The sequence below is a fragment of the Pleurodeles waltl genome, chromosome 4_2, assembly GCF_031143425.1.
Source record: "Pleurodeles waltl isolate 20211129_DDA chromosome 4_2, aPleWal1.hap1.20221129, whole genome shotgun sequence".
NCBI lineage: Eukaryota > Metazoa > Chordata > Amphibia > Caudata > Salamandridae > Pleurodeles > Pleurodeles waltl.
In genome coordinates this window covers 91,096,215-91,116,992 of record NC_090443.1, presented here as the reverse complement: position 1 = coordinate 91,116,992, position 20,778 = coordinate 91,096,215, and the positions used below count along the sequence as shown (strand labels likewise).

Sequence of the window (20,778 nt, the reverse complement as noted above, 5' to 3'; positions counted from 1 at the left end):
ACAGTCAGTGGTGATCAGGGGTGTGTAGAACAAAAATCAATAGGTCTTATGAAACATCGGGCTGGGCAGTACAAATTATTCATGTCACTTAATAACAAGGATAATTAGTTGCTGAATACCATTTATATCGGAAAAACATGTTTGAGAACAACGCCCTCCCATGTTGCTACTTTGTGCTCTATATACACGGCTAAAAGCATAATCCTCTGAGTAGAGTTTAAGACATTTTATTTTCAGACACAGCAGTCCAATTATAGACTCTCCACTTAACGAAAACCTACTGGCATTATTTTAAGGTTTAAAGAATTGCTCCAGAACAAAAGTCGAAGGATAATGTAAATCACGAGTATGAAAGATGCATAAAGGAAAATAGGCAATTGTAAATTGTCTACATGTTTGATATGTGAATCAAATTACTTTGAGGAAGCATAACCTTGGTGGGCCAGCAAATTAAAAACATACCACAGCAGTACTACCAAAACACTAACGTGCCGCACAGAACAGGAGCCTAGTTGATCACCAGCACCACTAGAATGATAGCCATTACAAAAAGTACAATGGTCAGCACTTTGGAAAATACCCAGTACCTATTGCTGGCAACACTGGTTTTGCAGCATGAATCCTTTTCTGGATTCACATGCTATGCATTATTCGGCCATCTAGTGGTTGGGTCCGGAGTGGTCTGTTTTTCTCCCCCCATTTTATTTTGCTGTGGGTGCCATCGACCACCATTTGGTGGTAAGTCTGTCCCCTGTGTGACGTCAGGAGGTGCCCTGGATTTTCCTGTGCATGGTAACAATCTTCATATTCTTTTTTCCACCGTTAGGTCTGAAAGCAAAGGAGGAGCTCCGAGGAATTTCTGATAAAAGCTAAAAAAGGTTTAGAGAAAACCACAGAATTGTAAAATTGGGCAAAGAAGAAAAACATAAGGAGGCCCTTTACTCTCCCCTTTGACGGGTAACCCCACCAGAGTCCGCACATGGTTGGAGAATGAGGCAAGGCAGGGGTCATCGAGAATACCCCCTTTAAAATGTGCCCAAACTGCCACCACAAGTTTGTGCAGCGAGACCCCCATGAAATCTGCAACCTCGGTCTTCCTAAAGACCACCGGGACGAGGACTGCGAGGCCTGCATTGCATTAGGACCCAAGACCCTCAAGGTATGTCGAAAACAGAGGCAGGAACATTGTAGGACCATGACCAGCAGCCAGAAGCCACAGTTATTGCTGAAAGATCTGGGACTATGCAGCAACAATGACGAAAACATTGAGGAAGCAGAAAAAGCTCATGAAGGATCAGACATCAAGATCCTTGTGGGAGATGTTGAAAGAATGTAAGTGGATAAGAAAGGCAGCGAAGGACACCAATTGAAGGTTGAAAAAGGTTTTAAAAAAGAAAACTGCCTTGACGTCAAAGAAATCGATGGTCAACTGCAAGCAAAAAAAGCCCACAGGTCCCAGCCACGGGATACCGATCAAAGCAAGGTGCCAAAAATGCCAAAAACCATGTCAGGTCACGAGGCCCTGAAGGAAAAACTAGGACCTTTGGAGAAAGAACCACTGATGCCAAAGAAAAGGCCATCCTCGATGCTCGACATAAAAAAGGAACAAGAGGTGGAAAAGAAAAAGCGAAGGTTAGAGACAGAAATGGCAGCACTTTAATGTAAGAGGGAGTTCGACGATGCATTAAAGTAATTCCAAGTAAACTTTCCACGGCTTTTGACGCTGAAGAGGAGGAAGCAGCATTAGAAGCCCTGGCGACACCTGAGCCTCATGAAGAAAAAGCTGAAAAAGAATTCTGTGACCCAGAAGGGGAAGAAACAACAGGAGAGTTTGAAGACAGGTCATGGAAAAACCTCGACACGAAGAGCCCAGGGCCATCTCTGCCTGACGACCTCACAATGTACAACAGTGTGGTCAGAAGGGCCGCAGACGCGTACAAGGTCCCACTAGAGGAAGAGAAAGGAGATTCCAGTTTTCTCCTACAGACCTTGATGCCAGCCAATAAGGGGAACCTATACCTACAAATGTTACCCAGCATATTGGATCAGGGCAAAGAGGCCTTTCGAGAACCTGCCACAGCCAAAACAGTGACCCCCTGAATAGAGAAGAAGTATAAACCCTCAACAAACACCCAAAATACATCCAGGGGAACACACCAACAGATTCCATCATTGTCACAACTGCCAAGAGGAGAAACAACACACACCTCAACAGACCCCCCTCCAGAAAGGGAGAGCAAGCTACACTGACATGGTGGGGAGGAAAATGGGGGTCGGGGGGGAGAGAGGAGAGAAACGCAAAGGGCCAGCTGCTAATTCAAACGCTATCCTAAACAGATACTGTCACCAGCAATGAGACAACATTGAGGCCCTCATGAAAAAACTCCCTGAGGAAGACAAGAAGCGAGCCAGGGAAATCATCCAAAAGGGCAAGAACATTGCCAAAACATGTTTGAAGTTGGTCTTAGATGCAGCAGACGCTGCTAGCAGGCATGTTCACAGAAACAAAGTTAAGGAGACACGTCTGGCTCAGAATATCAGGGTTCAAACAGGAAGTTCAAGCTTCTGTTACCAACAAACCCTTTACAGGGAAGGCACTATTTGGCCAGGCTGTGAATGAGCACTTACAACAGATTCAAAAGGACAATAAAACGGATAAGACGATGTGAGCCTTACAATACAAAGGTGTATTCAGGAGGGGTGGAAGCATACTTAAAAGACCTACAGGAAGGGGATCTTTCTCATCAGGTAAGCAACAGCAGCAAACTCTGAGCAGCTTACAACAAGCTACTCAACAAACCACTTACCATCAGTGGCATCACCCTGCAAGACTGGGGAGTCTTTCATAAAAAGAGGAAAGGGCTGAGGACAAACCCCGGAGGTGGAGGAAACACCAATAAGTGACTTCATAACAGAATCAGGCCCTCAAAAACACCAGGGGGAGGCAGAATAGGAAATTACCTACAGCTGAGGGCAGGAATCACCACAGACAATTGGATTTTAAACTTGATACGTCACAGTTACTGTAAGGAACTCACCAAAATACCACCACCAATTTCACCAAAAACAAATAGGTATCAAAAGGTGGACCTTGTACAACTCAGGAAAGAGGTCAAAGAACTCCTACAAGAGCAAGCAATAGGGAGGGTGTCATTAAAAGAACTAAACAAAGGGAACTACTCACCACACTTCTTGGTTCTAAAACAAGACCTCACCCTAAGACCAGTTCTGGACCTCAGGTTCATAAACAAGTTCATCCACACACAGCATTTCAAAATGACAACAAGTCATCCCACTCCTAAAAAGAGGGGACTATACGGCAACAATAGATCTAAAGGATGCCTATCTACACATACCCATGAATCAAGCACACAAAAGATACCTCAGATTCGTACTCAAGAAAATACATCATCGCTTCAAAGTTTTACCATTTGGCATAAACTCTGCACCAATGGTCTTTACAAATGCCTTGTAGCAGTTGCAGCCTTTCTGAGAAGGAAGGGAATAAACGTATATCCCTACCCAGATGACTGGCTGGTAAAGGCAGAAACAGAAATGACAGAGGGACATTAAAACAGTGATCACAACCTTAGAATGCCTAGATTTTTCTATAAACCGTAAGAAGTCATCTCCACAACCGAAACAAGAAAAGGTTTCCCTAGGGGCAAGAGTGAACTAAAAGACAGCACAGGCATACCTGAACCAGAAGAGGATAGAGGAAATTGTGGAGTAGCTTGCCTATACCAGAGGGGGCAGTCGCTGACAGTGAGGACATGAAGCTAATGGGCATGATGGCATCATGCATTCTGATAATAACACATGCAAGACTACACATGCGCCCATTTCAGGAATGGTGATGCAACTACTGGTCACAGGCCTCTGGGAGTTGGGAGGATCTAGTGGTTGTAACAACAAAGATACCAAAGTAGGTACAATGGTGGACATCAAAGAACATAATGTTAGAAAGACCATTCAAGACACTGACTCCAACCTTGACCATCATAACAAATGTATCCCACAAGGGATGGGGAGCACACGTGGGCATCCTAAAGATACGAGGCAAATGATACAACATAGAGGCAAAAAAACACATACATTTCCTGGAGATGAAAACAGTGTTCCTAGCTCCGAAGGCCTGTCAGGCACACATAAAAGTTAAGTCCGTACTTTTACAAACAGACAATACAACAACGTTTTACCTGAACAAACTGGGAGGCACGAAGTCATTCACCTTTAGCATACTAGCCAGTGAAATATGGAAATGGGCGATCCCAAGGAAGATCAACTTACAGACGGCCCACCTACCATGGAAAGAGAACACAGAGGCAGGCAGACTGAGCAGACAAGAAAGCAGCTCACACGAGTGGGAACTAAAACAGGAAACTCTAGAGAAAATCTTCAGAGCTTGGAGCATGCCAACAATCAATCTCTTTGCAACAGCAGATAAGAAAAAAATAACAACTCTTCGCCTCCAGGTTTCAACATCACCAGTCAGTAAACCGATCAGGGAGATTTGCATACGCCTTTCAACCAGACGACCAGGGACTGATCTCATCCTAATAGCCCTACAATGGGTCAGAGAGACTTGGTATTCAAACATATGCGAAATATCAAAGGGACAAATGATCAAGGAGGAACAGGACCTCTTTACAATGCAGAAAGAGAAGCTGTATCATCCGGAGCCAGCAACATTCAATCTAGCAGCTTAGCTCCTGAAAACAAGAGTTTGGACACCTACATTTACCACCTAGAACTATGAAAATATTAAAGGAAGCAGGAAAACCTACCACAAGACAATGTTATGCAGCAAAATGGAGAAGGTATCTAGACAGGTGCACAAAAAACAAGACCATGGAAACAACAACAAAACAGGAAACTGTACTAATATACCTCACCCATCTGCTGGAAAGCATGATCACTTAACATGCATTTGGCAGCCATTATAGCGTATAGCAGTGGTGAATTAGTGGTGAAGAGATTATTCGAGTGTTCAAAGAGCAATGCCTCCAAGAAAGGCAGAGCACCTATGTGGAGCCTAAACACAGTACTAGCACAATTGATGGCTGTAGGAAAGTACCCTCTTTCTAGGCATGGTTATCCCCATTTTCTGCCTGTTGTCAGTGTGTTTGACTGTGTCTACTGGGATACTGCTAACCGGGACCCCAGTAGTTTTGCTCTCTACTGTAAATTGTACCTTCTTCTTCCCACAATTGGCATACTAGTCCCCCCATATAAGTCCCTAGTATATGGTACTTAGGTACCCAGGGCATTGGGGTTCCAGGGGATCCCTATGGGCTGCAGCAGTTATTCTGCCACCCATAGGGAGCCCATGCAGAGGGTTCTGCAGGCCTGCCACTGCAGTCTGCGTGAACCAGGTGCACGCACCCGTTTTCGCTAAAGGTCACTGTAAGTCACCCCTATGGTAGGCCCTCTCTGCTCAGGGGGCAGGGTGCAGGTACCTGTGTGTAAGGACACCCCTGCACTAGCTGAGGTGCCCTCACAAACTCAGGATCCATTTTCCTGGACTTTGTGAGTGCTGGGACGCCATTTTACACGTGTACTGGACATAGGTCACTACCTACAGTAGTATTTTTGAGGATTAATTTTATTATTGAACAACAACCATGTTCTCAATGAACCCAAAAAACTCATTAATATCAAAGCTGAATATTTTTGGAAGTAGTTTGTAGTTTGTTTTTAGTTTTAGCTATGTTAGGGGGATATCTGTGTGTGCAGGTGACTATTACTGTGCATAATTATTAGGCAACTTAACAAAAAAAAATATATACCCATTTCAATTATTTATTATTACCAGTGAAACCAATATAACATCTCAACATTCACAAATATACATTTCTGACATTCAAAAACAAAACAAAAACAAATCAGTGACCAATATAGCCACCTTTCTTTGCAAGGACACTCAAAAGCCTGCCATCCATGGATTCTGTCAGTGTTTTGATCTGTTCACCATCAACATTGCGTGCAGCAGCAACCACAGCCTCCCAGACACTGTTCAGAGAGGTGTACTGTTTTCCCTCCTTGTAAATCTCACATTTGATGATGGACCACAGGTTCTCAATGGGGTTCAGATCAGGTGAACAAGGAGGCCATGTCATTAGATTTCCTTCTTTTATACCCTTTCGTGCCAGCCACGCTGTGGAGTACTTGGACGCGTGTGATGGAGCATTGTCCTGCATGAAAATCATGTTTTTCTTGAAGGATGCAGACTTCTTCCTGTACCACTGCTTGAAGAAGGTGTCTTCCAGGAACTGGCAGTAGGACTGGGAGTTGAGCTTGACTCCATCCTCAACCCGAAAAGGCCCCACAAGCTCATCTTTGATGATACCAGCCCAAACCAGTACTCCACCTCCACCTTGCTGGCGTCTGAGTCGGACTGGAGCTCTCTGCCCTTTACCAATCCAGCCACGGGCCCATCCATCTGGCCCATCAAGACTCACTCTCATTTCATCAGTCCATAAAACCTTAGAAAAATCAGTCTTGAGATATTTCTTGGCCCAGTCTTGACGTTTCAGCTTGTGTGTCTTGTTCAGTGGTGGTCGTCTTTCAGCCTTTCTTACCTTGGCCATGTCTCGGAGTATTGCACACCTTGTGCTTTTGGGCACTCCAGTGATGTTGCAGCTCTGAAATATGGCCAAACTGGTGGCAAGTGGCATCGTGGCAGCTGCACGCTTGACTTTTCTCAGTTCATGGGCAGTTATTTTGCGCCTTGGTTTTTCCACACGCTTCTTGCGACCCTGTTGACTATTTTGAATGAAACGCTTGATTGTTCGATGATCACGCTTCAGAAGCTTTGCAATTTTAAGAGTGCTGCATCCCTCTGCAAGATATCTCACTATTTTTGACTTTTCTGAGCCTGTCAAGTCCTTCTTTTGACCCATTTTGCCAAAGGAAAGGAAGTTGCCTAATAATTATGCACACCTGATATAGGGTGTTGATGTCATTAGACCACACCCCTTGTCATTACAGAGATGCACATCACCTAATATGCTTAATTGGTAGTAGGCTTTCGAGCCTATACAGCTTGGAGTAAGACAACATGCATAAAGAGGATGATGTGGTCAAAATACTCATTTGCCTAATAATTCTGCACTCCCTGTATGTCCAGCTACAAAATGGTAACTGAACCTGAGCATGTCTGGTATCAACATGTCAGAATCATACCCCAATACTGTTGCAGTATGATTCCATGCACTTTAGGGGCTCCTTAGAGGACCCCCAGCATTGCTACCACCAGTCTTACAAGGCTTTCCGGGCAGCCCAGCTGCTGCCACCCCTCAGAGAGGTTTCTGCCCTCCTGCTGCTTGACCTGATCAAGCCCAGGAAGGCAGAACAAAGAATTTCCTTTGGGAGAGAGAGTTAACACCCTCTCCCTTTGGAAATAGGTGTGACTGGCTTGGGAGGGGTAGCCTCCCCAAGCCACTGGTTTGCTTTAAAAGGCACATTTGGTGCCCTCCATGCATAAACCAGTCCACACAGTTTTCGGACCCCCAGTCCATGCTCTGGAGTGAAACTGGACAATGGAAAGGAGACTGACCACTCCCCTGTCCATTACCACCCCAGGGGGGGAGCCCAGAGCTCCTCCAGAGGGTCCTTGGGTTCTGCCATCTTGTATCCAAGAAGGCAGCAACTCTTCAGCCTGCACAAGAGGAAGAAGGGAACTCCTTTGGAGTGAAGGAGTCACTCCCCTACAACCACAGCAACCGACGACTGGCTGTGTGAATCTCCCCTCATCTTGAGCTGCGTGGATTCTGCATCAAGGTGGTGGTCCGGAGTAGTCATCTTGGTCCTCTCTGCCAGCTGTCCAACTTGGGTGGAGGTAAGCCCTTGCCTTCCCACGCAGCACAGTACCCCGTGCACCGCATCTCTTGCAGCTTCCAAGCCTTGTTTGCATCTCCTCCAAGGGCTCTTTAAGAGAAATGTAGCTCCAGCCCCCAGCACTCCTTCCTGCAAAGCCCAGCCTCCTGCCTGGGATCCTTTTTTGTAGTGATGCATGGGCTCCGGTGGGGCTTTTGTGGGTGCTGCCTCTGCTGCAGTGGACTCTGCGACCCTGAGGGTCCCCTATGACTCACCCTTCTGGGTTGAGTGTCCTCCTGGGACTTGCTGGTCCCCGGAAGCACCGCTTTTCCACTAAACGCGAGTTTGCCTTTGCCAAGGCTTGTTGGTGGAATTCCTGCATCGACACCTGTCTGCAATCTTCCTTTCAGCGTGGGACATCTTCTGCATCCTTCAGGAACTCTTCTCCGGCTCCTGCGCTGCAGTGCTGACCTGTTCTTCATCATGGTCGAACAACTCCTGCAAGTACAGCTGGGTGGGTAGTAGCTCCTACTCCTCCTGGACTCCATTGTGACTCTTGGACTTGGTCCCATCTCTCCACAGGTCTTTTTTTCTTCAGGAATCCACTGCTGGTTTTCTTGCAGCCTTGTCTGGGTGTCTTTTTTTTTTTTCTCCTATTGGGTGGTTTGGGGAAAATCGAGTGATTTACTCCCGCTTTCCTGGTTGCTGGGGGGTGTTGTGCTACTTACCTCTGTGGTGTTCTAGTACCCCCAGCTCCCCTCTACACATTCCACTTACCTAGGTGGGGGTCCTGTGTTCGCATTCCATTTTTTTTGTATAGGGTTTGTGCTCCCCCTAGGGTTAAAATTGGTTATTGCTATTTGTTTTTCTAACCTTTTCTATGCCTATTTCTGATTACTAGTGTATATATTTAGTGTATTACTTACCTCCTATTGGACGGTTGCCCTTCCTATAATTTTGTATTGTGTTCTAAAAATAAAAGTACCTTTATTTTTGTAACACTGAGGCCCTCATTACAACCCTGGCGGTCAAAGACCACCAGGGCTGTTTTGAAGTTTGTACCACCAACAGGCTGGCGGTACAAACTCGGGCATTATGACCGCGGCAAAGCGCAGCGGTCGCACCGCCGGGCGCGGCGGTTTCCCGCCACTTTTGTCCCAGTGGTTTAAGTCCCCCAGGGCAGCAGATGAAAACATTGCTCCTGCAAGCAGGGAGCTGCTACTTGAAGCTGCTTTTGGGTGGGGCCTTGAGGCTCCCCCCCCCCCCACGGTCGTCCATATACATATATATCTCTTGCTCTCTCTCTTTTGACTGGATGACAACACGTTTGCATATCACATCAATCTTTTTCCTCTCCCGGTCAGGAGGCAAAGCATCTCCCATGCCACGGGAATAAGCACATTTGCGTGTGTACGACAAGTGAGTCAGGTGGTAATTGGCCCCTGTGGAAAAGGGGGGGGGCAGAGGCAAAGGGTGATGCTTTGTATCTTTTATCCACCCTAGGGGTGGAAACGTGCCTCCACTGGCTCCTTAAAAATTTCACATGTAGTCTAAGCATGTCCTTAAGCATAGGCAGATATTGCAATGCCATATGCATGGATGTGAGGGTCGCCATAAAGAAGTCCTCCTCTTCAGGTGGCTTGTGCACTTCCATCTTGTGGAAGGAGGCGGTACGCTAAATAACCTCATTGCATGAGGTGGGGTTATCTAGGGTTGGAAGCTTAGCAGGATAGAAATCCTCAAAAGTCAATTTCCTCTTAGGAGGAACAGGATCTTTAGGCTTCTCCAGAGGCTTAGCTATGATCCAAACTATGCCAGACTGAATGTGAATCCTCCTCTACCTGTCCTCGAACTATTCTTGAAGGTTATGGAAGATGGGCTGGTCAGAGTGATCTGATGCGACAGAGGAGGCAGGCATGGGCAATGATATTTTTGGATTCTAGGACTTTCGATGTCCATGTGATGCCAAGGTGGTTCTGGGGTTTCCATCTCACAGGTTCTCGACTCTGAGGAGGGTCTAACAGCTGGTTTCGAGGCCAGAGCCGACGAGACAGTGGAGGTGGACAGTGAGGCTTGAAGCAGGAGTTTCGCAGTAGGCTTTAGGTCTGATCCCTCTACCCTATGCAGCGGCATGTCTGTGTCCTTATGAACAGCCTGGGAGCTCAAGGCTTTAACCTTCCCAGAGTGCAAGTGATGCAGATGAGCATTGTGCTCTGTAGTAGTACTCACAGCGACTACTTTTAATGTGTGTTGCACCAGTGAGGGCTCATCTCCCTCGATGTCAGAATCAGAATCCTCTACAGACGATAGATCCTCTACATCTTTGCCGAGGACTTCTTGGTGCTGGTCGCCCTTGATGTCGCTGCCCCTGAACAGGTTGGGGGTGTTGTCTTGCTGTTGGCACGCTGTTGATGCATAACGGATCCAAGCAGGCCCAGCAAGAACATCACACGGCAACAAACTGGAGCATGAAAAGACATGTCTGAACCCGCTGATGTAGAAAAAAAAATAACAATGGAGCCAATGCCCATGAGCATTAGCAATAATATGTGGATTCACAATTCCAGGTAACTAGGAAAGACTTATTTGAATAAAAACAACCTGCACACGTCCAAGCCTAACACTAAATAGCAGGAGTATGCGCAGAATGTGTATCTACGACTAAACATGCCACAAACATATATATTTGTTTAGTTCAATAGCACAGAATTTTAAACTTCTTAACGAGGTCAGGACTGCTGCCATCCATCAGATTTGGGAACCAAGGGTTAAAGGTTAACTCACCTTATCTGTGTAGCCTTCAAGAGGCACAGGAGTCCCCCACTTTAGGTCACGAGTGATACACCTTGGTTTCAACCCATCACGTATCCAGGAGCGTGTGATGAAGCGGGCATTTGATGTCCAGTCTCCTACTGGTAATGACTGATCCAGCCACTTCTCTAGGCGTTCCTCGAGCTTGTGTTGAGATATTAAGCAAAAAGGAATGAAGATGAAGAAAATTAAAAATGCAATACTTGTCAACTGCTCACATCATTTTAAGTGGCAGTAGAAATGGCAGCAGGCCAGGTCAGAGTTTTGCCAATTAAAATTTTACCAACTGTCCCATGTGAGGGATACAGATTAACATTGCTCTATGGAGTGGCAGGTCTTTTGTTTGCCCATTAAAACCATGTCACACAATTAGAGGGGCCAATCTGTTCACAACATGCAGGCACATCTGTTATTTATGGGCAGCCCTGACATTTCCAATACTACCAAACAGGTGTGCTTTTCACACAAATTAAAACTGGAAGAGCAAGAGATCGCACTGGACAACATTTTTGCAAAAAGCACTGATATTTGTTGATGAATGCCTACTATTTTTATCCCCAAAACAATTAGATCATGAGGAATGCGTGTTTTTTTTTGGGGGGAGTGCCCAGTCAGAAGAGAAATCGTGTACTATAAAATATGTATGTTAATGTTTTCTCTTATATGGGCTTTGGGGCTCCGTCCCCTTTATTATTTCTCCAAAATTATTTTTTTAATTTACCTAGAATTGCCAACAATATTTAAAAAACAAAGACACTGATGGCAGCGCTTTAAAAGCACTCACCACGATTGCATTCTCCTCCTGTTTTCCACCTTGTCTTGCATCGGCAGACTGCCAGGAAGGCTGCCATCAACAACCAGCGGGGCTAATGAGCTAACAGCCCTGTAGCTTGTGAGGTCACCAGCTCTGCAAAATCATTGCCTCCTGGGCATAAGTTCTCCTAATGACGTGAATGAAAAGTTAGCCCTGGTTGCATCAGGCTGAAGCCCTGTAGTACCCGGAGCTGCACGTCCATCAGGCGCTAGAGCCAAGCCACCCCAAACTTTCACAACTCGTCACATCGTGGGGTGCGCTCAGCAACCTCAATTCTCTGATGGCTAATGGAAATATTGCTGAGGTTTGTGTGTGTGACCAGAGACAACAGAAACCACCGAGACAAAATGTATTTATTTTTATATTGTAATATGCACAGTTTATAATATACTGCCACGAAATGTGCAAAACAGTTCCCTGCATCAGGTAAAATGAGAGCTTTCAGAATATGTGTTTTTAAAAACTCACAATCACACTGTACCCAGTGCTAGGACAAATTGTTTTCTCCATTAGAAATTAGCATTTCGCAACTTAGCTGCGAACACCCTGCCTATCAAGAATGATAAATAGAGAGGCACAGCATGGTTGGCATTAACTGTTCAGGAGAGGTTGGTTTATTACAAAACGTTTGGTAAGTGGATTTTGTGAAATATAAAAAGTTTGGAAATGTCCTTCCAAATCGTTCCCTCCCACTTTAGCCTTTGGTATTCACTAATTATCACTGTAGAATCAATGAGGAATACTACAAAACTTGCAACATATGAAGTGCACAATGTTTTTCTCTTTTATTACGTTTTTTCCTATATTCTGTTCCCCTGGAGATACTAAGACCTAAAAACATGTCATAAAGGGACTCTTAGCCCTAAACGTCTGTGGCATATTTTCTTCTGTTTATTAAAACTATCAGATTTCACTCTGCACAAATGTTATCAGGTGTAGGAGAAATTTCAATTATACTGCAGAATTTCTAGAATGCCACTTTTGCGAAATTCCTGAACTTATACTATGGTGTGTAATTATGTTCCATTCATAGCAAAATTATTGCACAGATACAATGCAAACGACGTAAGCTGCTGTTAATTGCAGCTCTTCTGTTTTTAGAGCTGGAATTAAATGGGTCATTACATCCAAAATGGACACAAATGCATTGTGTGCAAAATGCTGGATTGGCATTTCGCCTATTTATTCATAAGTTCATTAAATTGTCCTAGAATTGTGCATAATTACACAAAAGCAACCCCTATTTGTTACTAGATCAGTTGTCATGCCAAGTAAAAAAAAAAAAAAATCCCTATAAGGACTAGCCTCTAAATTTGAAAAAGGCTGCAGCCTGCACAAGCATCGTTAACCTTTCAGTACTTTAAAAAAGTCATGCTTACTCATTAATGTAACATTGGTGGTTTCATTTTACGCCCCACTACTTTCAAACTTCACCAGCCGTCCCTGGTTCTTATGTAGTGCAATGCAAGCTTTAAACAGCCTGTTGGCACATGTTGGTGTCTTGGAATAGCAAAGTTAAATCTGCTGGTTGACCATTTCTCTGTAGTGGTGGGAGCTATGTATTTTCAGGTAGGGTTGTCCACTGGTGGTGTTGGCCATCCGGGTTAGATGACTCAGCCGCTTTTGGAGAATGAGGAGAGTTTGTGAGCTTCTACTTATGTGGGAGGAAATTGAAATTATGTGCTCTGAAATTAGTAACTGCCCCATATAGAGGGCGAAAGAGTGAGAGAGTGACTATCAGAAAGGCTGTTTTGTCCAACATGGCTGCTTGATGACTGTTTGTTCCTACGCGCGGTAGCTGGTAATTGGATTGGCTTTTAGGGACGCCCCAGCCCCATAACAATGTAAGTGAAATTGGTATGTTGTGCGCTCAAACATCATGTCATGCCTTATGGAGGAGCCTAGTGCTGGTGTCAAGTTATCTTTGTGCCTGTCGCCTTGATTAGCATAACTGGTTTCCACAGCGGAGGCCCATTGCAGGTAAAGGGCTTCACTAGCAGTTCTGTGTATATGGTTGGTTTTAATGGCTTTACAGTGGCATCATAATGCAGTTGGGCTGCACAACCTTCCCCTGACATCCTGTATGTTGTGTGCTGTGGATTGTCATGTGGTGGATCCCTGTAGTAAACCTTGCAATAGTTACAGTAGTTCTAAAAAAAAATGGTGTTTTCTGGTGGACATGAACACAGACTGTGTGAATTTTCCTACAATGGAATATGCTGCAGGGCTAGGCCTTGAAACCTTTCTCTAATACCTACGTATGATTGAACAGAGGTGTTCCATCGTTAAGGGTTATCTCATGTCTCTGCAATGTGGTTTCATAGCTGCCGTGTTTCTCACATCCATGTGTGAAGGGCTACTCCAGTTCACGTTTTTTTTTTTCTTTGCGTTCTGGGGCCTGTAGTCCTGGTTTAATAATGGAATAAAGAAGACAGGAAGTCCCAAAATTCAAAGAAAAAACCTGGACTGGAGCAGCAAGTCACGTATGGAGCTGTAACTCCTGGCAGGGCTGTGGATTTTGATGGGTGCATGGTGTGTGGAAAGTGTCTTCTAAACCTTTCAGGTCTCCCTATTGCAGGGTCAGCATGCCTCTGTCCCAAAGCCAGTCCTACCACGTGTCACTGAAAGAAACTGGTGTAAAAAACTGTTGTGGAGTTTCGTGACACCTACTTTAAGTAAAGGGGGCTTGGGCTTGTTTGTCTCTTTGAAAGTAGGTGTTGGGGACTACTAGCAGGATAAGAATTGGAGAAATTATCATGCACGCTCTTGGTTCACATGCTACACGTAAAGGAAGTCAACGCTGTCCATTAGTAACATGACTTATAACACATGAAACGAACTTTGTCATGATGCTTTTTACAATCGTCAGAATTTGGAAACACTGTTAAAAAATCCTTAAGTTGACATACTATTTTTCACAAGAAAAAGTCACAAAATAATCGCTAATACGTGGTACCTTTGGCAGGTCCAGGAACAGGTGTTTGGTCGATCTGATAACTGGAGACCCTTTGCACATCTTGCACTGAGGATTCTGTAGTAAGAAATGCATCACAGCTGCAGTTATAGACAGCCCAAAACATCTTCCTTTGTAATGCATGGACTCTTCAATAGTACCCAACTTGTTAGAATATTACTCCCATCTTCAATGTCAAAAACCTATTTTATAATTTACCCTCTGTGCGATATGCACTTCTGTTAAGTTTTTGACTATTTAAATCTATGACATATACAGACTCAAAGTTGCTGTTTAGAACCCTTCCTGTCCCCCACCCTTAAGAAAATAACCTGAACTATCACAAATAACAAATTAGTAATAATGCTTTACATTATGTAATATCCATCTGGGCATAGATGGTATTTCCAGTGACATCCTGCTTACTTAAACAATGATAAATTGACACAGGAAACTTGTGTCAAAGATTTTGGCGAATTTTGAAAAAAGTACGTGGGAAACTTTTTAAAGTGTATTCATTTTTTGAAAAAAAAACTCTTAAAAAAATATATCAAAAATGGCATAAAATGTGTTCTCTAAAATGTGCACAAGTTTATTTTAAAAACGTGTACAGATTCTTTTCAGAAATTTCAGAATTCATAAATATAATGATTAAAAAAAAACACTGAGAAATTAACGTGGGATACTTTGTCTGATATATATCATATATGGATAGCTACAAAGATCCTGAACATTGTCATGTGCAATCTTGACTACTGGCTTGATTCAAGGAGGTTACCTTGAGCTCCACAGCATTGATCAGCTTCCCGCACTTGTCGCATTGATCCCCCCGGGCCTCCTCATAATTGCAAAAGGGGCACGTCCCCTCCACAAAACGGTCTGCAAGGAACTTCTGGCACTTCTCGCAACGGAGCTGCTCCACTGTGTCCGGCAGCAAGAATCCCCTCTCCAGTAGGCGGTTAAAAATGTCTTGCGCAATGCTGAATATGAAGGAAAATAAGTGACAAAGGCGGAAGAATGCAGCAGTGTATTCCACCTCACACATCTAGTGTTTTTACAATGGGCATGGAAGGAGCAAAATCCTACAAACATCTGTGGATCAGTTCTTCTGACTGACTTGCTGGTTCTACGTATTTTGATCATATTTGTATGGTTTATGAAGGTCACATTCCTGCTGCCTGAGCTTGGTTCAGAATAAACTGTGGTAATACATGCATGACTCATCACTATCACAATGAGACACCCCTGCTTCTGTGCCCACTTCATTTTGATATTTGCATAATTAAAATCGTGATTTGCCCTAAACACATCTGTAGATCTCCTGTTATACTTCACCCTGATGACACCCACATGAACGTTCGACACCTAAACACCTGGGAGACATCTGTGCTCACACCTAATGATTTGCTACTACAAGCAGGTACGCCTGTGCTGACACTTTTTCCTGGTGATATCCTCATGAGCCAAAGCAGCTGCCCCAAGATACATGCCAACAGTGGAGTGGTCACACACACTCCACCCACTACGGAGTACACCGTTCTAGTGGTACCTACGTTGTCTGTTGAGCAGTGGTGGTCCTGCCGAAGTAGTCAAACGAGATGCTGAACCACTTGTAGATTTGGGTGTGGATGGCCGCGTACTTGTCGCATATCTCCTTTGGTGAGACCCCCTCCTCCATCGCCTTGGTCTCTGTTGCCGTGCCATACTCATCTGTGCCACATACGAATAGGGTGTTCCAGTTGCGCAGGCGGCAGTACCTAGTCAAATGGAACACAAGAGAGGTGTCTTATGGGAAATTAGACTTTTGTAAAATTAATAAGTGCCCACCTTTAGTCACAAGGAGCATTCTGTGCCAGCAGGGAGGCTCTTGTGCAGTCTCTGCCAGAAGCAGGGCAAGCTATATTTACCTTGCAAAGACATCAGCGCTTAAAACACAGCCAATAATATTGCCGAGATGGGGCACATTGTTCACATAGGGCAGGGCGCTGGTAATAAGGATATTCTTCTCATTCTCCAGTGGAAGGCTAAGGAGGACCAAAATAAAACAGCAGTAAATCAGGAGGAATCCACGTAAAAAATGGACAGATGCAAATCATACAAGAAAAACATTTTATGATTACATTTTTAAACAGTACCTTTAAAAGGGCAAACTCCTCACTAATGTGACTTATAGCCACTTAAGGGGGCGGGGCAAATATACAGTGAGTTCGGCTTGCATTTTAAGTAAATAAACAAACTTATACTGTCCTTGTTAGCACTGTATTTTTAACCAGAAACATAATTCCTAGAGAAAACACAACTAGACTCTCTCCCTCTTAAGAAGGCTGGGGATTCACAGCGTAGTTTAAACAGAGCCATGTCTTACTGACTTCCCATAGCCCATGAACACGTTACTTATCTTTGGTAACGCTGTTTATGCAGAATACTCTGCTTAAGTGCAGAATAATTAGCTTTTGAATATCTCCCCATGTGCAGTATTAACTCGGGAAGTGTTCACAGCAGTGCTACTGCATGCTGCTCTGTGGTGCGGTGCTATTCTGCACTGGCCTTGCTCCGCCCCTGAAGTGACTGAACAGACCCGCATGTAACCACCATCCTCAATAGTCAATTTGTTGCTCGACTCTCCGCACCCTTGATGTGGACGACAAAACAATTCTTGGTGCCAGAGTGCAGATTTCTATTTCAGGACCATTTTAGATGATGAAAGTGCAAAGGCAGTGAGGAATCTGCGGTGGCAAAAAGGGCATCCTGGTCCTCCACACTAGCATGCCTGGAAAAAAAAAAAGTGGTGTAGGGTGACTGCACAGAGAGCCTGGACCACACTCATGCAGTGATCGCGATGAGGAAGACAGTTTCGAGAGTCAGAAATGCAACAAGCAGCTGTGAATTGTTCTGAAGGGAACCAAATTAAGATTTATAGTGGCATCACAAATGACGTGCTTTTGTATGTTACTCAGCCCAGAACGACGCTGCTCCAGATTCTGACCACATTTGAGGAATATGGATCCTATTCGGGATACAAAATCAATTGGACCAAGTCGAGCCTCTATCAAGTGGGGGGTCACTGTGACTAGATTGAATTCCTAGGTAGCGTGCAAATTGACAAAGACGGGTTCACTTATCTAGGGATTTAGGTCTCCCTTGACCACGAGGAGCGTCGAAAGCTCAAAGTCCCAGGGGTCCTAGATGATTTCCATAAAGATGCAGAACAATGGGGAAAGCTACCATTAACACTGTTTGGTAGATCAGCAATGTACAAGGGTGATTTCTCTACCAAAATTATTATATTCTCTCCCGAATACTTATGTACACCTATCTGATGAGATCTTCGACACAATAGATCAAGTGGTTCGCACATTTCTCAGGGGTGCTAAACATCCCAGAGTATCCTTACAAACCTTACAGTGGAACTCCTATAATGGAGGGATAGCATTGCCGGATGTTAGGGCATAATATTGGGCTGCACACCTCATAGCGATTAACAATTGTAACAGGCACCCGCAAACTATCCAACATACCTCCTACAGAGAAGTCAATTTGCGCATAGTTCTCACTTGCACTACTTGTTCGGAGGGAAAGGACAGCAATTATTTTTAGTGCCCACACAAATAACGATAGAAGTATGGCGTAAGGCAATGAGAAAGATGGGTTGGCACAAGATACTCACCCAGGAGACCACGTTGTGGGAGGGCACCTATCAGAGAGCTAGGGAAACTCTGCGACTTTCAATCATGGGATACACTAGGTATCTCCAAGCTAGGTGACCTCAAACACCTTTGCCACTCTACGGGAAGAATACCACCTCACACAGAAACAACTATACCACTATGTTAGATTGAAACATGCTTGACAGGCAGAGCACTTAGATATATCGGACCTCCCGGAATATGCCATGTTGGGAGGAAGGCTCCTTATGGGCCAAATAGCAAAGAAAGCAATCTCATGGACGTACAAAACATTGAATAACAACATGCCAGATAAGCTAAGGCGCGAGAGAGAGAGAGAGAGAGAGAGAGAGAGAGAGAGAGAGAGAGAGAGAGAGAGAGAGAGAGAGAGAGCGCGAGAGAGAGAGCGCGAGAGAGAGAGAGAGAGAGAGAGAGCGCGAGAGAGAGAGAGAGATGGGAGGAGGATCTGGGATCCCTAAATGACATTGATTTGGAGAATGCCCTCATGCACCCACACAAAGTGGCTATACGCATCAGGCTGCGATTAATACAATTCAAAATTTTGCATAGAACATACTACGACAGGGTATGACTCCACAAAATGGGGAGGGTCCTATCTCCCAACTGCATGCTTTGCGGGGCAGGCATTGGTCTTTATGCACACGTTATGGACATGCCCACATATTCAGATATACTGGTCTAGTATCTTAGGAGACCTTGGGTCGGTACTTGACGTGCAGATTCCATCTGATCCACTCTATGTGTTATTAGGCATCTGGACGGAAGTAGACCTGCCCCGCCCTAAACTCCTCTTTTGTAGCTTGGGACTAGTAGTGGCCAAGAGAGCTATGGCAAGACACTGGGTTTTCCCAGAACCTCACACATTGCAGAATGGAAAGCAGGGATGGATCTCTACATGATGGCAGAGAGGGTGACTTAGGCTCGTGGCTGGCCAAGAAAATTCTCAAAGTAAGGGGCCCCTGGAAAGCCTATTATGCTTTATAAGATATGCATTACTGGGAAGACACGGGCATCAGTACGTAAATGGTATTGTTGCATATTCGGATTGATTGATCTGACTATATGCACTACCAGTTGATCTTCTGTGGTTGTGTCCTGCTGTATCAATGCTTTTGCTGTCTCTGTGTCCAAAAGGGCATGACAAAGTGTTTATATATAATGCAAATAAACAGTTATAAAAAATAAATAAAAAAAAAGCTAATGTTTTGGGGGAGAACGTTTATCAAAACTTTATCAAGCTGCATCATATCAGGTAATTTAAACAAGGACAGTTTGTTGAGCAAACAAAGCCAAAAGGGCCAACAAATAACCTTTAATAGTGACCACTGCAAGGCCTCGGTGGGTCAAAGATGAAAATCCAGCAGTTTGGCTTGTATAGGGTCTGTGTTGCGAACTTCACAACAAGCCACAAATCTGCCCCAGCACCTGATATAAATGAACCAGAGACACGCCTGGCAGTAAAGATAACATCCACAACCTTAGGTAATATATCAAGCACAGTCAAGAGCTGCCCCTCAATGCATGTAGGTGTAGATTGTGCAGGTTCAGGTGCAAAACCCTGCCCTCCTACTGTGACAGGAGATCCTCCCGCAGTGAAGCATGATCAAAAGACTGATGCTCCTGCCCAGAATTCCAGGTACCAAACTCTCCTTGCCTAATCCTCAATCACTAGGTTGACTTGGGCCCAGTCATTCCTGGTCTTCATCAGAACTCAGGACAGGAGAGGTGGAAAGCAGTACAGGAGTCCCACACTCCTCTCTCCTCAATGACTCTTGTACAGAGAAGTCCAACGTTGTGCCGCTGGGTAAGCAAGCCCACTACCTGGGGCCAAATGCGTTTTCTGCAGAACTGCGACATCAGTATTATGGCACTCTAAATACAATACCACTTTACGGATCTTTCCGTTGTCATTCAAAAATCTATTGTTCCATGTCAGGATGTTTAGTAGTAACGGGCGCCCAGCGTCATCTTCAGCATCCATCCCACTTGCAGACACGTCTGTGCCGTGTTATAGCAAGAGAGCAATCACACTGCAAGCCACGTATTGTTTCCAGCACTCCCCAATGCAATAGTAACAGTTGTATATACCCCAAACCACCCACCTTATGCTATGCCTCCAACAAATGGCACAGCAGTGAATTTCCTTCCCTGGTTCCACCCTCGACCCCAAACACGAAACCCCAAGAGAAGCACTGTGGTACACACATGGGAACAGATGGTGCCCGCTGAACACCCCTGCTACCAAGCGTCGAAGGGGGCTACATCACAAATATGTGTGCCAATCATACATCTATCAAATTCAGTCATATCCAAAAGCCTCACGACCAACATTAATAGGGAACATTACATGAGTAATACGCCAACGCCACCTCAACTATCGCGGAAGATGCATTGCCAGTCCGCACCAGGGACAATGCACACAAACCTCAGGGACTCCTGCACAGCAATAATCCATAGCAAACCATCCAAGCACCTCATCCTCCGACTCAGACAGTATGATCTAGGTAATACAAATAACTGCAGGAAGAGAAACAACGCTGCATTTAAGAAACAGTACATCAACAGGAAGATGGAAGATACGTATTCAGGCCGTATATAGGGCAATTAGGGCATCAGTCCAGTTCCTCCAGATCCTGAGAGACTCCTGGTGCATCCTCCCCGGACCTCATGGAGCGCCAACATGTACCCATCGTCTC

At 44.8% G+C, this 20,778-nt stretch overlaps 1 protein-coding gene across 2 annotated transcripts in view; it reads right to left on the bottom strand.

The window, feature by feature from the left end:
- The window catches only part of MARS1 (methionyl-tRNA synthetase 1), a 212,696-nt gene that overhangs the window by 122,895 nt on the left and 69,023 nt on the right, over positions 1-20,778 (bottom strand). For both annotated transcript variants that reach the window (XM_069230804.1, XM_069230805.1), the window contains exons 8-12: positions 16,304-16,420; positions 15,950-16,153; positions 15,175-15,376; positions 14,400-14,474; positions 10,603-10,773 (exon numbers count right to left, since the gene is read on the bottom strand). In XM_069230804.1, coding sequence (XP_069086905.1) covers positions 10,603-10,773; positions 14,400-14,474; positions 15,175-15,376; positions 15,950-16,153; positions 16,304-16,420 — 769 coding nt within the window. The remainder of the gene's footprint in view (positions 1-10,602; positions 10,774-14,399; positions 14,475-15,174; positions 15,377-15,949; positions 16,154-16,303; positions 16,421-20,778) is intronic.